At 38.6% G+C, this 19,269-nt stretch overlaps 4 protein-coding genes across 16 annotated transcripts in view; 3 read left to right on the forward strand and 1 right to left on the reverse strand.

Moving 5' to 3' along the window:
- The first annotated feature begins 1,957 nt into the window (after positions 1 to 1,957).
- LOC111245202 (eukaryotic elongation factor 2 kinase-like) lies at positions 1,958 to 6,485 on the forward strand. The gene is made up of 3 exons (XM_022793218.2): positions 1,958 to 2,099; positions 2,377 to 4,308; positions 4,626 to 6,485. Exons 1-3 carry the CDS (start codon positions 1,958 to 1,960, stop codon positions 4,751 to 4,753), a joined length of 2,202 nt encoding a protein of 733 aa, XP_022648953.1. The 3' UTR covers positions 4,754 to 6,485.
- Positions 6,486 to 8,205: 1,720 nt separating this feature from the next.
- Mlc-c (Myosin light chain cytoplasmic) lies at positions 8,206 to 11,624 on the reverse strand. The gene is made up of 4 exons (XM_022793243.2): positions 11,408 to 11,624; positions 9,470 to 9,650; positions 9,187 to 9,317; positions 8,206 to 9,023 (listed from the first exon to the last, which is right to left on the reverse strand). Exons 1-4 carry the CDS (start codon positions 11,472 to 11,474, stop codon positions 8,932 to 8,934), a joined length of 471 nt encoding a protein of 156 aa, XP_022648978.1. The 5' UTR covers positions 11,475 to 11,624; the 3' UTR covers positions 8,206 to 8,931.
- Positions 11,625 to 11,716: 92 nt separating this feature from the next.
- Rrp47 (Ribosomal RNA processing 47) lies at positions 11,717 to 13,081 on the forward strand. The gene is made up of 3 exons (XM_022793242.2): positions 11,717 to 11,971; positions 12,494 to 12,638; positions 12,838 to 13,081. Exons 1-3 carry the CDS (start codon positions 11,891 to 11,893, stop codon positions 13,032 to 13,034), a joined length of 423 nt encoding a protein of 140 aa, XP_022648977.1. The 5' UTR covers positions 11,717 to 11,890; the 3' UTR covers positions 13,035 to 13,081.
- A 5,489-nt stretch (positions 13,082 to 18,570) lies between these two features.
- Arms (Ankyrin repeat-rich membrane spanning) overlaps positions 18,571 to 19,269 on the forward strand; it is a 31,274-nt gene continuing 30,575 nt past the window's right edge. For 6 of the 13 annotated variants that reach the window (XM_022793204.2, XM_086980051.1, XM_086980055.1 and 3 more), the window contains exon 1: positions 18,575 to 19,185. Coding sequence is in view for 2 of the 13 variants with exons in the window: in XM_086980052.1 (XP_086836178.1) it covers positions 19,171 to 19,185 (15 nt within the window). In the remaining 11 variants the exon portion in view is untranslated. Of the gene's footprint in view, positions 19,186 to 19,269 lie in introns of all 13 variants that reach the window. The other 7 variants (XR_015321073.1, XM_086980053.1, XM_086980050.1 and 4 more) reach the window with 7 other exon arrangements.

The following is a 19,269-nucleotide window of genomic DNA, read 5'->3' on the forward strand; positions in this document are numbered from 1 at the left end:
GCGTATCGAAGCAGTGCTTGGACGAGAATGATATTTTACTGCAAAAGCATATTCCGGTTGTTGTTCACTTGAAGTATTGTTGTCAACATGGGCTTTAGGGATAGAACCTTAAACTAAATGGGTCTCTCTAGCTGCGCCCGTGAATTTAACCAAATATCCAACGGTAATGGCATTCGACATGAACTTGTTAGGAAGGAATAGAGTTTCATAGATCGAAACTCTATTCCTTCCTAACAAATTATTTACTGTAAGACATAAAACTCAATACTTCCAAATTACGTCGTTTTAAAACGGTACGAAATTTCGCGGTATTTGTCTTGTTGCATTCAAGACCTGCACTCTTTGCAGTTTGAAGCCATTCACTCGAATATCGTCACTCGCGCGCTCAGCGGACGAGTTGTAGCGAGCTATGGAAAATCAGAATATTCGAGTGGTCAACAAAGACAAGTTCCAATGTAGAACTGTAGCAGCGGAGATAGCTGGGAGCATAAGACCTTGTATTCCTCTACTGTTACAAACAACATGAGCTGCTGGCCTAAACGATTCCGGAAACGAAATGTTGAACTCGGAAATTAGCCTGGAGAAAGTAAGCGACTTGTAACCTTCGATAAAAAACGGATGCTCTACGATAATTTCGGACGGTCACATCAACTGGTAGACGCGATTGAACCGGCAGGGCATTACTCTACAGCGAATACACAATTGCAAAAGTGTATGGCGTCTGTTTGATGGTATAGTTCAGATATCATCCATTAGAGCTTCGTGAGTCCCGGTTGTCGATTAGAGCTGAAATGTACAACTGGAAAATATTAGTGAACAAACATAAATTATTTTATTGCGCAGCAATCTTCGACCTAACACCGCAATGATCACCACGTCAATGTACGCAGGATGTACGCTACGGTACCGCTATTATAACACCATATTTGGCAGACATTGCTTCTCAATAAATTGTTCTAATTTCAGCATAATTTCGAGATGACATTTTGCTATCTTATATTGTCCTAAGTTAGACTTCTGCAGTAGTAGAGTTCATAGATGCACTTAAATGGCAAAAGAATGGTAAATACTTTGACAAAAAATAAAAAAAAATAAAGTTTTCCAACTAGGTCTCGCATTTGTAAATTGCGCACGTTATTAGCTGTGCCTAGAAGAGATATATTTCATGAAATATTAATACATGAGTGCACACATGTAAAGATATGATTCTGTATACAGATTTATATAGACATGTATTATTGGCGGTGTACTTGTTTGTCGTTAGTAAAATTAAACCCTCAACAAATAGCGAAAAGTTAACTATTTTTTAAACTGGCTGACCATCAAACCCAACTCCTTTCTGTAGGCCTGGCCGATGCCTTGTTCTAACAAGCCTTTAACTGCGTGTATGTATTCACGCACTTAAAGGCTTGTTCACGCAAATAATTCCATAATATAGGGTTTTACTTGTTTATTCAACTAGCTTTCGCTTGGAAGCAGTATTTCTATATACTCCATGGAATAGCGATAACGTGCTAGTGCAATTTTCAAAAAGCGCGCTTGTCTACTAATCAGGCATGTCACTGAGGCGCCTTGTTGGCTTGAACAACCATTATAGGCATGGTTTGCTGTTACGCGCCATTGCGCGTTGTTAATCCTTAAGAGTAGCTCAACACATCATAGATAAAAAGATCTAAGCTAAAAAATGCTGTAAAAAAAGAATGAGTAGCGATTAAACGTTAACTTGAAGGCTACAACTTATACACCAGTGATACTTGTTGAATCTAATGCGTGTTTTCCAGGCGAGTGGCCGGCGAAAGGGGTATATCCTTTTTGGGAAGAGTAAGCTAACAACGTAGCACTGTATTCACCGGCTTAAGTTCGGAAGAAAAGACGATAAATAGGTTAAGAGCGAAGCTGTCGTTGCAAGCTGTCGCTACGAAAAAATAGTCAAGGCGGACAAATAGCACCAAAGAAGATGCTGAAGGAGGATGAAGATCCGGCCAACGACAAGGCTTGTGTAGGCCCCCCTCCGAGTGACGACGATGAGTGGGAGCTACTAATCGAACCACTCGAACCAGTCGATATCGTACATAATAATGGATACGAGCAGGATGATGGTATGATTTTGTTACACTAAACTATTCCACGCGTGGATTCACCGCTGTAATACCATCTTGTGCTCAAAAACGGAAACCACAAAAACTAAGTTCGAATTGAGATATGGGCACAGCAGCCTAATTGCTGACATCGTCGCTGCTCGCGTCCTATAATTGCGTTTCCGTAGGTGTAGATCAGTCAATAATATTTCTATACGTGTTTACTAAATTCGAAAACAAATCAAATCAGTACGTGTGCGTATCTTTGCCGTTTATCTTTGGTTTTGCCACTTTTCAGAAGTGGAAACACGAGTCCTTAAAGAGTCGCGCGTATTCTCTGTTGCTATGGATATCCCACGAAAACGCAAGAAAGATGATGAACGTGGTCAATCTCTGGCCTGTGTGAAAGCACAGATTTCGGCCATTAACCGCTGGCAGCAGGCTGCAAAGAAGGCACTACGCATGGAAGATCCATTTGGCAAGTTTCATCTTGAGAAATGCGAAGCTGAACGCGTACTGCGATCTCGTTATAATCCTCTCAAGGACGAATGGGTTAAGGACGAGATACTCATAAAGATGGCGAAAGAGCCATTTGGACGTGGGGCCATGCGAGAATGCTTTCGCCTCAAAAGGATGCGCCCTACGCAAATCAACCATACAGTGTCTACGAACTACGTGGCAAAACGATACCTCAATCCCGTGGATCGATCTGTGTATATGGAGGATGTTAAGCTCCAGATGTACTCCAAATTGTGGGGTGAAGAGTTTAATAGGTACAATCCACCGAAAAAAGTGGATTTCTGCCAAATGAGTATGATCGAGTTTTTGGACCGACCCGGCAAGCCCATTTATCATCTTGAACATTTTATAGAAGGAAAGTACATTAAGTACAATTCCAATTCTGGCTTCATACAATGCGAAAACGTTCGATTCACACCGCAGGCGTTTTCGCATTTCACGTTCGAAAAGTCTGGACATGAACAAATCGTTGTTGATATTCAAGGCGTTGGAGACCTTTATACCGATCCTCAGATCCATACTTGTGACGGAACCGACTTCAACGAAGGAAATCTTGGCGTAAAAGGCATGGCACTGTTTTTTCAGTCCCATATCTGCAACCCTATCTGTGAGAGCCTGAAATTAACACCATTTGATCTAGATTTAACCGAAAAGTCAGTTTCAGATGTGCGCAAGATGTCTCAAGGCGGTGAGACGTGCGTGCGTCAGCTGGCATCCTCAAACTGTGGCGTCTCTCCTGTGAATTCTCCGACAACTATGACTAGCTTTCTTGAGTGGCAGTACATGAAACAGGGAGTTCGTGTGCGCACATATAGTTCGCCAGTTGATTTGCAACTTGTCCGTGCTCGCACATTAAGCTTGGGTGGGAGACGTCGCCAGGACTCCCAAAGTCAGGATAGCAAGACACCTTCGCCACCTGCGCACCTCGAACATCCGTTTCCCTCAACCAACAGCACCTTCGATTCCCAAGGGTACGAGCGCTCCCTAAGTTCAGAAAGTGAAGAGGCTCTTGATGTAGACGTGGACATTGATTCCGTCTTAGATAGCCTCGGCTTCAGTGAGGATGACGACGGCCCTCGTACATCACGCAACAATGGGGGACGCGTCCGCTGCGATTCTGAGTGCAGCTTTCTGGGGGATACCGAAAGTGATAAGCTTGAGTTTCAACAACAAGTACAACAGAAGGCGCAACCATCAAGTGTAGCACATGAGATTGAGTTTCGCAACAGGGCGTTTGAACAATCAGGAGGCCAATTGCCGCCCAGCATTTTAGGACGTATTCACATCGAACTAGCACGGTACTACGAAAATGGTCGGTTCAGTTCGGAGGATGATCCGCTTTCGTACAATAAAGAAGCAGCTTTGTTTCATGTTGATATGGCAGCGCAGTGCGGTAATCTCGAAGGATTATTAACCTTAGCTAAAATGTATCAGGGAGTCCCCCATGACCTCCTTGAAGATGTGGAGCTGCCGGAAGACAAAGAGCGAGCTGCGAAGTATCTTCGCTTAGCTGCGGCTGCTGGCGATCGCGTGTGTATGATAGAACTGGCAAAGAACCTTGATGAGGAAAAGAATTGGTGCGAGGCTGTCGAATGGTATCAACTGGCGGTGCAGTCAGCTGAATTTGACGAAGGTGGGGAGTTCGATTGCCAGAGCATGCAAGAACCCGCCTATATATTGATGGCCCGTCTCGCCAGTATATACGCGGTCGGTGAGTACACTGCAATGCATATGTTTTCAAAGGATTTAAAGGCTAAAAATGCCTCGTTGCATTCGTATCTTTTTTTTTTTTAAATTAAGAACCACCTCTTGATTTCATTTGGTCTAAATATTTTATACTTGCTTATGTTTTAAAATAATGCAGACACTATTCATGTTCTATTTCATGTTTAAATTTGAAAGATCGTTACTTCTCACTAATGACGGTTTGAATGAATCCCTACAATATCCAACTACCTTGAAGCGCGTTTGTGGTTTTTAAAAAGCCTACATTTGCAATAAAATTGTATTTTTTGTGGGTCGTTGTAGGAGGAAACGGTTTGAAGCAGGATAAAGAAAGAGCTTACGAACTGTACCAGAATGCCGCTGAGGCGGCCATGGCAGCCACAAAAGGACGACTGGCTAACAAATACTACGAACTCGCGGAGAGCCTTTAAAAAGCTGTACGAAAAATTCAGATCTTGGCAAATCCAGTGTGCGCCTACGACTACCGCATATAGAAGCGAATATAATTTGTTTTTAAGAATATTGCACGTTGTCATTAAGAGCAGGGTCTCCGATTCTAGGACTAAGCCACAAGAACCTGTTCGAATATGGATAAATCCAGAGGTTCCAATAACCTCTTCTGATGAGAGCCGATTTTAAACAACAAATAATAAGTACCGTATACGATGAGTATAACAAAAGGTGATCGAAGTCAGATGAAAGATCTATTATGTAATCAGCGAGGTCTTTTCTCAGTGTGCTGCGTGCAATTTTCCATCATAAAAGTTCAAAACATCAATATTCAGCATACAAAAATAAAAAAAACGCAAACATGGTATGCAAGATGCCCCAACGCTAAAAATCCAACCAGTCTATATAACCTGTGTAATTATTTATTTATTCCCATAACTAGCGGAAAATAAATTGCTTCCTCACTGGCCGAATGCTATTTACGTACACCCATTTCCCCACTAAAATTGACCGCTTACTTCTTGATAAGAATCAACCAAGGGTACTACTGATGACGGGCTGAAAAGTAGTGATGAAGACGAAGACAGCGATAATGGTTGTAATAACGTGCATCAGTATAATTTTCTAACGTCAGTCAACAACGGTTGATACTATTACGTTTTGTCACCGACAACTTCTATACGAGTTGCAACTTTCAATACAATGGGTTGACAAATGCTTCACACATACGCCCTGAGTTGGAATTTGGTAGTCAAATGATAAAACCAATTACCAATGGGAAGCCATTAACAATGATTGCCGAATACACGTGATTTTTTTGGTTTTTGGTTGTCATGCCGACTTGTCGCTGGTCCTTCTTATATACGCTCCCCTTCAATTTAGTATGATTAGAATACTTTTTTTCGTCATACTCTGATGCGACGTCTACTTAATTCAGTATATATCCAAATAGAACCTAACAGAATCACAATTACATCGATGTTCAACCGACGAATGAAGGTGTCTGACATTTGCTGTTGCTGTATGTCATGCTACTTTAGCTCTTATATATAGTCAGGGCGTATATTAGCCTTAGCCATAACCAACGTCAGTAAAACAGTTCTAATAACGTTAATAATTTTGACCCTTTAACCTGAAAGTTTGTTGTCCTATTGATGTTGCATGTTGCACTGTTGTACCTAGTACCTACCAAGACGATGTTATTGTACCTGTGTATTTTCGCTCACCCTTAATTCACAAACACAAAAAACAGACATGAATAGAAGACTGTCAGCTCAACAATAATAATAATACATCACAACAAGAAATCTATGACCAAATGATAAAAATTTAAAACGGTAATTTCGAAGATGGCTCTTGCTTTGCTATAAAAACGAAATAAGAACTGCTAAGAATCGGATAAGTTCGCTCCATTAATGGAAAAAAATCCGCCTTAACCTGTGTGATGAAAAAGGCGCTTTGAGAAAATACACAACCTCTTTATATGTAGTAATTCGTAACAACAATTCCAGGCATCTAACTATTGTCTGATCTCATTAAACGCACCTTTGCTACGAGATTCGTATGCTCTAGTCTGATTTAGATATGGACAAATTAGAGCCAGATATCCGCTAAGGTCCTCGATCGCGCGACACAACAATCGCGTTGTCTTAATATGAATTTTAATTCTATCTATATGAAATAAAAAATTCATGATATGGTAAAAATGTTTCATTAGCGACTGTTTAAGATATTCAATCCCGCAATGCAGTTACAACAAATGAAAATCAGCCCACCTAACAATATTGGTTTTATATAAGTCTTGATATTCAAGGTTGTTACGACTCTTGCATGTTGAAATACATATTGCTCCGACTTAGTACTTGTATTCTTATTCAGCAAAACAATTTTTAAATCATATTGTGTGTACGCACTTTCTCTGTATGAGTTTGCCGCAAGTGTGTGTTTCAAAAGAATTTATGACCGCATTAGTTATTAAAAGAACGTATAAAAGAATAAAAAATGTTTTAAAATTATTTCTATGATAGTGGTAATGATAATATGTAGGTTTTTCGTAAGGCCTTTTGGACTATTACTCTGCAGATTTCACAAAATTACGTTTTTGGCAAACAAAATAAAGAAACTGAAGAGCGGAGACGTAAAAACCTAGCGATCACGTGACAATGTTTCAGAACGAAATTGAAGACTGAAACAGAACGGTTTGGAGAGTGTTGTTGAAATTTATACTTCTACATATACACTGCGTAGCTCCGAAAAATACAAAGAAATTTAAAATTGCAGACAAATTTATCTGAATAATACTACGGAAAACCACACTACTAGACAACAATCACGCACTTCTTTCTGTAAAAAAATTGAACCAGCGATATCTGTTTAATAGAGACTACGACGTACAAAAAACTGCTTTCAAAGCACTCATAAAGCGCTTGTCGCCGACCGCTTGGACCATGCCGATTCGAACTTTCACTTACAATTATACAAATATCTTCACTATAATACATATCCAAAACACTCGCAAAAATTTATGGAGCAGGTGGCCACTGCACCTCGTTTTTTTTTTGCTAACTGATTACAACCCAAACCGCAAGGGAAGACCAAAGAAATTGACGAACCTTTCATGCAAATGGATAACGAATAAGTGCGCGAAGATTATGGTGAATCATTTCCAAGAATGTAACGAGTTATTCAGCGCTTTAAAATAAGAAAGCACTTTATAGATTATCAAATAAATAGATTACTGTCTAGTTGAAACAGCTCAAGATGGAACGTGGTAAGGACAGACATGCGTCTCTCACAAGCATTTGTGGCGTTAAAAATTCTCATCAGAGGATACATATAAAGCAAAGCTGAAATAAATTTACAATTCTGCGCGGACACAGACCTTAAAATTCACTTTTAAGGTAGATTTTGACTATTTCGAGATTACTTTTGTGCAGAATTGCAAGCTCGAACAGTTCTTGTTTTGTATATTGAGCTGATATTTTAAGCAAATCAACAGCTTATTCTACTAAGAACATTTCGCTTTTCTTTAGCAGACCGGCAATTAGATCACTTAACTTCGACTGAATTAGACACTAATATTGCCATTATTAGTCATTCTTTTTTCAAATAAATAATATATAATGCTCGCTTGCTCGAAAAATCTATCTACTCGGCCAATCATTGAAACTGGTCTGAAATTACAAAGGTAGTCAAATACTTCTCGCAGCTAGTGTATATATAATTTATGATATATTATACAAGGATATATATATGTATTTATGCTGCTACACATTTTTAACCTCGCGTGATATATTGATATTTAAGTAGTGAACTGGTAATGTCATAAGACGACACTTAGCAGATGTGACATATGAACGTCATAGACGGCATACTAAATAATAGGTCGGACTCTCGTCTACCAGCCATTCCCCTAAATGAATACTATTTATGGTGAAACAATTTTGAAAAATACGCATATACATATATTCTTACAATTTTTACCTCAATAAAGCGCTGGGGCGCAGTTATTCAGAGGCTGCCAACATAAACATAGTTTTGATTTTTCATGAGCAAATTATTTTAGTATTTATTTAGTTGTACTGAATACTATTGATTTTACAATAGAACATCTGACAGCACTAAAATAAAAGATCATTATTAACAGGAAAATTGTGCAGATTGAAAGGTGGTGCAGTATTATGCGATTAAGCTGTGACCTAACTTGCCAAAAATCGGCACAAGAACTTAAAAAATTTTGAAAAAAAAAGAACTAAAACTAGACGCAGCTATAAAGCTCGCTTAGAATCAAACAACTGATTATGACCGAACACATGAATTTATGATACCAACGTGTAACGTATTTCCTTGAATCCTCTTACCGTGGTCTTAGTGGGCAGAAATAACGGCATTTAACCATGGGTACTGATGACAGTTATTCAGTGGTGACCCTGATTTACAATCGATCTGATCGTTCAATGAAGTTTGTAAACAGGTAAGAGAAATTCTCGAGATATACCTTGCATCGCCCTATTATGGACGCTCCTTACATTTAACCTATAAGCAAGCACATATCGTTCTAAGCAACTACTGTCGTTAATCCTCTATACCACTCCACTCTCCGGGACTGTTATCTCCGCCGGAACATCTTATTGACGAAGAACAACCTCACGAGCACTAGCTAGCCGCTCATCAGCATCCGAACAAAGTCCTCGTAGTGCACGTTCCCGTGGGAATCTTCCTGACCCGCTAGAAGCTGCTCGACTTCATCATCTGTAAAAACATTGCTTCAATTAATGATTTATCTTATTTGGTTTGTTACAAGCAAACAGCAGGTCCGTTGGAGCCAATCCTGAGCAAGAAAAACGATAACAAAATTTGCGCAGGCAATAGATACGTTTGATAGGTCACCAGAGTAAAACCAGATAACACAAACCTGAAAGTTTCTCTCCAAGGGTAGTAAGCAAGTGCCGTAGTTCCGCAGAGGAAATATACCCATTGGCCTCTTTATCGAAGTGTCGCAGACCCTCAATGAAGTCTTCGGGGGTGTCGGATGAGCGGTTCTTACTGAAGATATTAATTCCAATATAAAATGAGTAAGGAGAGGGACGCAAAACAGGTAACTTATTTACTAAGTATATCAATTTACTTCATATAGTTTAAATCATTCCTACAATTATATGATGCCAAGTACACAGGTCTAAGAAGGTCAAAAGTACCTTATAGCGGCAAGAACTGGGAGAAACTCATCGAAGGAGATCCTAGCGGCTTCTTTGTCTTTATTAGCGTCTTTATTGCCCCCTGCTTGTGAACTAAACTTAGCTACATCTGCCTCGGTAGGGTTCTGTCCCAGTGCACGCAAAACATCCCCAAGCTGAGAAACATTAATCTTTCCATCACCTAGAAGTGAAAAAAAGACAATTTTTTTTACTTAGTTATAAAACGGTAATAGATCCTTGACTGAATCATGAACATTAATTAATATACATAATATATAAAATGGCGATGAAAGTCACTACGTCATAGAGTTGTGACTACCGTGAATATATTACTATCACTATAAGTCATATAGTTGAATTAAAAGGCATGAAGGGTCAAAGGTTTTTCATTTCCAAACAAAGCTGTTCTACAACAGATGTAATAACGCAAAAGTCTTATTTGTAAGCATCTTTCATCACTCCTTTTCCTTGATAATCAAATCCTTCTATTGCTGCATTACTCAGGACGTTCATTAATCCGATCATGACAGTGTTTTTTAATAAATTGCAAACCAAATGTATATATCAGTTCACAACACGTTAATTTTGCGATAGCTCTGACCAACGAACGTGGGTGAAAGTAGTGCAACTTTATATTTTACGTGACATTTACTATCGAAACCGCTTTTCTGTGGCACTTTAGGATAATTTATTCAAGAGTATGATTTATGTGATGAGTGAACAATTTTTTAAAATTTTAAAAAGTCATGTCCCTCTTTATTTATAGACACCGGAATGATATTGACGAGCTTGAGGGCTGTAATTCATGTACGCAAAAGCGTATTTAAACCTTATTACGCATTCTAAGAGTTAGGGCTAATTTTCATTGCAATTTCCTTTGGAAGAAGGTATCTTGAGCTGCTATGACATGCTACTATCAAATCTGCGGCTACCATGCTGCACATTATTTTCAAAAATGTTTATTTGTTTATTTTTATTAGAATATGAGGAATCCCTGTTGGATAATATGGTTTTGTTTAAATGTGCTCTATCTTAGCTAATTGAGTTTGAGAGTAGGCCTTACAGACAAGCCCCTTGGAGTCTATCGCAAAGCGAAAAGTAGAGCAACTTTAAAATACAGTCTGAAACTGTTTGCTGAAAACACTTTAAATCAGAAAATTTTGACAATTAATCACTTAAAAAATGGAAGACCGTGCTCGGACAATTCGAACACTATGTCCGCCTGATTATCTAAATAGACAATATTTACAATGCCCTGAATATCAATCTCTATGGCGTAGCATTCGTTAGACGAAACACTCAAAAAAGCGTTTAAACCGCCTTAAGCTAGAAATTATATTTTGGCCAACAATTGATTTACACTTTTAACCTCTTAAGTATGCGTAATTTACGTGTTTATTGTTAGCTATATTCTATATGTGATAGTTCTATTTACATTTACAGTTTAAAAATGAAATAACGTAGGCCCCAAATTGAAGCAATATTTATCCCAAACCCAATAAAGCTCCGTAGCATGTTTTGTTTACACATTTCTACGTGCTATTGTATGCGAAATTATCGTTATATTATTACTAACTAAGACTAACACAGTCAATCTTGGCGTGCTGATAGCAGAAGTTGCCCTAGCGATATGTGTGCGTACACAATCGACTGAGTTCTGCCAACATTGACAGTCAGCGGCTCCCTACCATAGTTGTAAACTCCCGAATTAGCCACGGGCGTAGGAACACATTTCCGCGTTCCGTGCCGGCAAAAACAAGAATATTACTAACGTAAATCAAGTTGATCAGTTATTTTTTTTTATTATATATATATTGTATATATAACTTGGTATAGCTATAATATATTACACCTTCGATAGTTAAAGCCTACTTTAGAAGCACTGAAAGAATTGGACAGGCTTATTATTCTGCTTTCAATACTTGGTGACTCACTTACCCCGGCTGTCGAATAAATTGAATGCTTCCTGATAATCTGGAATTAATTCATCGCTGTACGCAGCCATTATGGACTGCCGTTTATAGTCGAAACTGCGATAGAAAACCCCTGATAGAAGCAAGAAACTACTTGGTAGGTAGACCCGTGTTCTCCACTTCAACGATCTGTTTGCACCACAACTCACTGGAATGGTCAGCGCTGACCGTTGACAGGGGTTGCTTTGAAACACTCCTTGAGTTGTCGTCAGCTGCGTTAAGTTGCCATATACCGGTTATGAGCGTTGCTTGATACCAATATAAACAGACGAAAGCTTCGTTCATGTGCTGCGAAATGACAATATTCATAGTTTAGTTTATCATACTTAATTATTCTTTAAAGAAGCAAGTAAGCGGTCATTAAAGGATATTGTTGAAGCGATTTTGAGCTAATGAAAGACTTAAAATTGTGTTGATGGTTGGTCTATCGCAACATTAGGATTCAGAAATGACGAATACAGGGCCTAGCAAAGATGAGTTTCCTGCAGAACTTAAAGACCGTGTTAAACTGTTCCACGAAAAATTACTGGTTAGTTGTTACGATATTGATAACCTGGTAAAAGGCTTACTTAATTAATTTTATGAAGAGGATTTTTTTACGAAATTTTATAAAAATAGTAGTTTTACGAAGGTAAGTAATACTGTGAATGTTCCACAAGCAAGTTCATACAATTTTATATGTAAAGTTAGCTTATAAATAGAGATAACAATATTGTCACTTATTCGCAAGGCTCCTTTACTATTGTGGTGGATCCTTTCACAATGCAAATAATATCATATCATCGCTGCAATCCAGATGCATCACAGAATGTATTCGTTGGACAGTGTTACTTAAACTTTGCTGCCCAATTTCGTAGTCACTAAATGAATACTAATATAAGTAAAGTGGAAGTTGTAAATCACGACGCGTAGAAACAGAAATAATAACATTTCAAGCGCGACGGGTGGTGGTACGTATTTCAGCTGTATTAGTTCAAACGAAAGAACAACTACGAGGCAGCTTGTAGCGGAGTCAAAAAGTTGTATATCAGAACGTTTATTGCTGCTTTAGGAACTGCGGGAGTGTCTGCAACCACTGCTGAGCAAAACGGGACTCGAACTCAAGGAGTCCTTGGATACCTTGGACAAGGCGAAATTCGATCTGTCGATCTGCTATGGAATGTCGTCTCTTCTATGGGCCTACATGCTTACCCAAGGTACGCACCACGGATATATCTATAGTAACAACAATAAATAAATATTCCTAAGAATAACGTTCTTTGCTGCATAGCTAATGACAAACAGTTGAAAAAACGGAGGAACGTAATATGTCTTTCTGGGGCCACCAGTACTGTGTGCGTGATCACACATACAATAACTACGAGAATCTATACTGACATGCCATATTGTTCATAGGAGAGGATCCAAAGGAAACTTCGTTGAAAATCGAACTAGATCGTATTCGCGAGTACATGGGCCGAGTTAAGGAGATCGAAGACCGTGACAAACGACCGCGAGTCGAAACCGGCGCAGCTAAACGCTTTGTTCGAAATGCTTTGTATCAACAACCTTCGGATGATCACCTGCCTGCAGCAAAGAAACGAAAATTCTAAACCTAACGTGTAATATATAGGAATAAATATATTTCAATATAATATGATGCGATCTGTGTCCTGTTTGTCCCTTTCACAAATTGCAATCATAGATTTAAAAACAAAATATATTTTGATACCTTCTCACGATGGTTACTTTGCGTGTGTACAATTGGGTTTTTGATACTCTTTCGTATATAATTTAGGTATGATCATTATTGGGAAGGGTTGATTCAAAATTAAGGATTTGAGAAGACTCATTAATGATTCAAGATTTCAATCTGTCCCTGGAAACATATCCTTGTGTTCAAATGCATTCCTAATATTCCGAAATCAAAATCAACGAAAACTAAACAAGCATTACTATTGATTACAGGGTATTTATTCTTGATTACAGAGCATTTATTCTACGAAGGAAGTATTTGTTCTTACCAGTCGACCTGTCAATCTTATACAGTGAATGTGGATTTGGTTATATACGTGAATTCAATTTTTTTCACTAAATGACGTCAACAGGAGTAAAAGTAGTGTCTGCAATGAAAGCCGTTGGGGATATCTGCACGGATTTAGTTAGAAAAACATGAAGATATTTATGTGGTATGTAGAGACGGTGTATCTATAATAATTTGTATGTTATTATAGACAAAAATTTATCTTCACAAAAAAAATGATTTCTTGAATAAACTAACTTCATTATGCCTTGTTATTTAATGTACATGTCACATGAAGGGTTCGATAGAGTGAGCTTTGGCTTTTTTGCTGTTGGACAGCTTATTTCATCTTTCTATTATTCGGAAAAGACTCAAAGCATTACGATATGACTAGACGTATGTTGGTATTGTAGTGTAGATAGATAATTAGCAAAGTAAATTTTCTTTACCTATTGACATTGTGGCTTTCTTATTGTGGATAAAATACATCGATTAATATCAAGTCCTCAACCGAATTCGTTTTTTGCGATATTTATTGATGCAGCCGTTTTAGGAAGCGTTCACCATAACTTTATTATGCGTATGGTTGTATATGCGTTGGCTATATAATTTTTGCAACATTAAGCGTCGACCGGCATATAGTACAAATAATCTTTTAGTTATGGCCCGGAGCCATTTAAATGTGTATGTAATGTTTTAAAATAAAAATGTCACATTTGGAATTTTAGAAAAAAATAGTATATGTCTTTAATATTCTATAATTGAAACAATTCTTTCGGTGCACGCAACAACCCCTCATGCAAATATATAGTTGACAAAATCAGTGAGAGCAATTTCACCTCTTAAATGGATATTATCGATGAGTATCAGCGTTTCTACTGTACTGAGCTTTTCTAATCTTTGAAACATTCAAGCATGAGCTCCATTGCGCAGTTTTCTCGACTACAGCAGTTCCCTGAATAATTCCACATTTGTCATGATCTTACGTACATTTCTTTGCTGATTTCCATGAGACTGCGTTTTTCACTCGGTGCTACTGAGCCGTATATAGATTCCTGTTAAACGTCCCAGTTTTGTCACGCATTCGCTACTGTCTAAGCCCATTTCAATTCTGCCAAATGCAAATCATCGTCTTTTTCGGATGGAGATTTGACTTAGCGTTGGGCTTAAGCATAAGTTTCCAAACGACCCATTTCATTTTCTTACTTCTTATCGCATGGATGCGTTTCTTCTCGTCACTCGTGACAATCTTTTGTAGGAAGTTGTTGTCGCTGCGTATGGCGGGTGCCGAGCGAGATGTTGAAAGGCAGTGAGAAGCCATGTGCTTTTCACTCAGTTCAAGGAGAACCCTTAATTTTTGAGTAAATCTTATACAGTAAAAACAATAATTTTCTTCCTACTTTACAAGCTGATTGCGCAGCATTTTTTTCCAAAATTTCTCTAAATAATCTTTATTGGGGTACATCCTTTAGCTCCAAGGTGCCATCATTGAGTTTTGGAAGTAACCTTTGAGCTGTCTGCTCAAGCATGGAATTCATGTCACAGACGACTCAGATACTTAACACTGCCTCATTAGATATTTCAGTTCGGCAAGAGGCGAAATATAAGGTATTTTTGCTATCACTGTGGAAGCTAAACTCGAAATTAAATTACGCTCATTGCATAATGAAGTTAAACGGTTTTGTAAAAAATAGAGTTTTGCAGTGATTTGTAGAGGTGAACAAGCAGCAGAGAAGTAAGGTAAAAAAAGAATGTCCGAAAAGAAACAATTATTATTTATGTAGTAACCCAATAGTTTTAAATAAAAGAGCAAGTGAAGCACGCGATCCCTCATTCAGTCGTTGCATGTTCGCAGCACAACTAAAACTCTTCCCGCGCGTTCACGCTTGAAGTTAAGCTACTGGGTTACATTACATTTTAAGTTTACGCACGCTGGGTAGCGGAAAAGGCCTGATACTTGTGACCCTAAAAAAAAAAAGACGTGCTCCTTGAACTTCGTGGCATAAATAATCATTACTGTAGTCTTACTAAATAACGTGTACAAATTCGGTATCAATGCCTAACTCTTACAAAAAAGCGGAACTTCTGAATTGAACCTACTGCACTCAAACACTTTAGAAGTAATCGTAATAAATTAAATTAAATTTGACCCAAGTTTTAACATGACCAACTATTTGTACGTTAATTCAACCCAATATTTTTAAAGAGGGCCTAGATGTTCGTTTCATCCCATAATGATGCTATGGGGTACATCCTCTATTCGTAACAAATGATCAGATAACTTAGAATGTTTACTTAGGTGAACTGTGCCTGCTGGTAGGTTCTTCGCCTACAGCTACCTGAGGGAGAAAACTTGTTCTTCTCAAATATAAACCCTTTCTTATTAGTTTGTTAAACTAGTTTGATTATTCCTTGATGTCTAACTTTTGCGCGATCCCTCTAGCAGATAGCCGGCAAAAGGCAGTGTGTATTCGCAGCACTACTCTGCTCGTTAGATATCCGAAAAGTGTTAATCAAGTAATTAAAGTAAAATCAAAAGCTTATACGGTAACAACTTTTTTTTGTGACGAACTGTTAGTAGAATTTTATTGGAACAGCTGTAAAATATTTAAACTGTTTCTGATTCCACGTAAAGCACATCTACACGGTAATACTTCCTAAATACCTTTTTATGTCCTCTTAGCTATTGATTTCTGGGGACAATATCGCACATGTATTACATTCCTAGACTAGCTTGTGTTCGTAGATGATATTTACCCTTAACGATATCAACCTGGCGGAGCCCTCCAAAAATTTCCATTGGCTTTGCCATATTTCTGTGCCGCATGAATGATGTAGGAAATCGTTGTCGCCGCAACATTTATTGTTTATATAATACAACTTATGACCTACTACTTTAAAACCGTTGTGTATATAAACAGAATTTCAGTACATCAAGTTACCTGTATTTTTTCACAAGGGACATTCACATTAATTACTCAATGAGTGCAATTAACTTTGCTTTCATAGCTGCTTACATTATTTCTACATAAACATAGAATTTATAAATAATACTTTTTCGAGCTACGTGCCGAGTAAGTTTGGATTGTGCAGACCCAAGACTTACGGTGTAACGTGTTAGATAGGGCCACCGGACGTCACAGAAGTACGTAATTTCTGTCGAAGCTTGACTTTAAAAGAAATTGCAAATGCAGAGTCCTTAATGATGAAGCAACGGAAGACAATATAACAACTCTTGATGGTGCATTAGGTTACTCTTGTACTGAAAATGGTTAAATCTAAAACAGGTGAAGCTATGATATTAATGTATTTTATAAATTTTACTATGGGAATAGTGATTCCATTTAAATATGTCGATATTTATTTTGAATAAAGGATAGCACATTCGAAAATAGAAATTATCGTATAGTTTTGCTGACATAATTGAGACGCATTATTTACGACCATGTGTGAGTTAAGTCATTTCTCAAGAATATTAGAGGCGCCGCATAATTAGTGGTTATCAGCATATCATTTGTAATAGATAGAAGAGACAATCGCGCCTTTTGTGTCAAGAATCAAGATAGAAAATAAAGTAGTTCAAGGTAAAAGCCCTGCGGGATAGCGGGTGGGCATGCATCACTTCTACTAAAACTAACATCAGATTTAGCATGAAAAGATCAGTTTTTAGGATAGTTACATATGAAGAAGCACTGAGTGCCGTTCAATATCACATGAATGTCAGAAAACACAAGTAATCAAACTTGGACGTAGCGTGCAGAGTTGCTCTGCGGTAGGGATTTATTGAAGCCAAGATGCTTGAAGTTAAAGCAAGTCCAGCGCGACCGGGTGGACAATTGTTAGGCTTAATACCCTCATGATATTTAAGGAGATTTAGCAAGCGTAAAAATAAATACCATGAAACTGTCTGGATGGGTGTATTTACGAGATTTATATATTTTTTTTCAAAAATTTTTCTTCTTCTCTCAAAAATATTCCTATTGTCACTGCAAAAGCCTTATTTTTCAGTGTTGCGAAGCAACATCCTAGAAAATGGAAATTGAGCACGAATTCTTCATAATCAATGGTACCGGCCATGGTCATTGTAGTTAGGCTTTTGTAGTGACACTTTTTAGTCAAAAGACGAGCTTACAAACTCACAGTGGAACTCGTAAAGCATTAATTGTGCTTTTGAGATACTGATTAGGTCAAGTGTCCTTAAAAGTGATATTACTATTTGTAAATCGATATGACACGTTTCGCAGTTACGCTCTATTACGCCACACATTTGGCCACTGGCAAGCCGTAAATTATTTAAACCAGCTTTTGGTACAACAGTTAGTGTTATCGTGATACAAATGAACTTACTAATGTATGTCGTACGATTCGCAAGAATTATCAAATGGAAGCAAACAGCGTATCTTCTGGCAATGGCAGTGGCGTTGTTGGCAGAGCAGTGATGGACATCAATCAGTGTCACTATTTTGTTAAATATTACGACATGGTGTCCGGATCAACGGGTGTGATCTGCTGATGACCTATCATTCTTTCAGAGAGCTACATTGCAGAAATGAAATTTGAGTTAATGGAGATATTTGTCTAATATTACGGGAATACGTTGTTCGTTGTAATACATAATATCCTAGATATATCATCCTAGATTATATTATATATTGAGTTGTCTTGCGTAGGAAAACCGCCTGGGTAATAGGGAATAAAACTTTTTTCTTTGGGTATTTTTAACATGAGATTTGTCGCTTTACGTCGTTGGAGCTCTGGGAAATTTAGTTCGGAAGTTACAGCTAGAAATCCAAAAGATCCCATAGGCGAGAGCGGCAGTCACTGAGAGATCTCGACGTTAAGCTTTCGAACTGGCAGTGAATCATTATGTCAAGTTTATGTCGGCGAGGCTTTTTCGTGCACTTAAAAGTACAAATATTCAACTGTATCCCGATTGCCCGGCTTGCGAACAGTCGACAAACTCAAACCAAGGCAAGCTTTCCTTTTTTTCTCTAGTTCGTAGATTTACATCGCTATCACACGTGTGTCGCGCTTCAAATATTAAAGCTTTTAGATTGGTGCCTGCTTTACCCTTTCCCGCGCATAGTAGCATCAATGGATGTCAGTGTCGATGTCCGCGCAAATAACTACAGCTTCTTTCCTATAGGGACACCACCAACGTCACCACCCTGTTCGCCTTCTCTCACTCGTTCTTCGTATTCCGCTCCTCCTCCCCTGTTCCTCCCAACTACGTTTTACCTACTGACCCTCCTTTCGCCCCGATAGCACCCACAGACTCAACTCGTTCTGACTTCCCTTTTGCTCCTTGTGCTAATGCTATAGCGTGGACAGCGGCGAAAGCCACGGCGACGACAGAGAGCTACGGTGCGTGGCAGCATTCAGCGACTACAGAAAGCCTTCCCTGCTCAATTGTTTGAGTTTCTCCTAGAATACGCTCTCACTCAGCTTTCATTGACCGAACACGGCTGGTCGCCTGTACGTCGGGCACCACCTAACAAGTCCGGTATAAGTGACCACTTGCTGCAGTATCGTCGCCGGCTTATCCACTGGCAGGTGTTCAGTTGTCCGTTGACCTGTGCCAGTTTAGAATTCAGACTTCGTTTGAAAGTTTCATATCCTCGAGGGCCCTTTCAATTTTCAACAGTAACTGCGGCAGCGCGACCCTGGCTGAAACAACGTCCAATGTTGTCTTTACTAAACATCAGGAACAAACCAGGCGGCTAACTATGGCCTTCTTTGAGGTAAGCAGATCAAGAAGGAGAATATTGATTCATTGAGAGCACTTAACTATAATTCTTAGGAACTGAATTAAGCCGCCAGTCGCG

The sequence above is a fragment of the Varroa destructor genome, unplaced genomic scaffold, assembly GCF_002443255.2.
Source record: "Varroa destructor unplaced genomic scaffold, Vdes_3.0 BEIS01000002.1, whole genome shotgun sequence".
In the NCBI taxonomy this organism is placed as follows: domain Eukaryota; kingdom Metazoa; phylum Arthropoda; class Arachnida; order Mesostigmata; family Varroidae; genus Varroa; species Varroa destructor.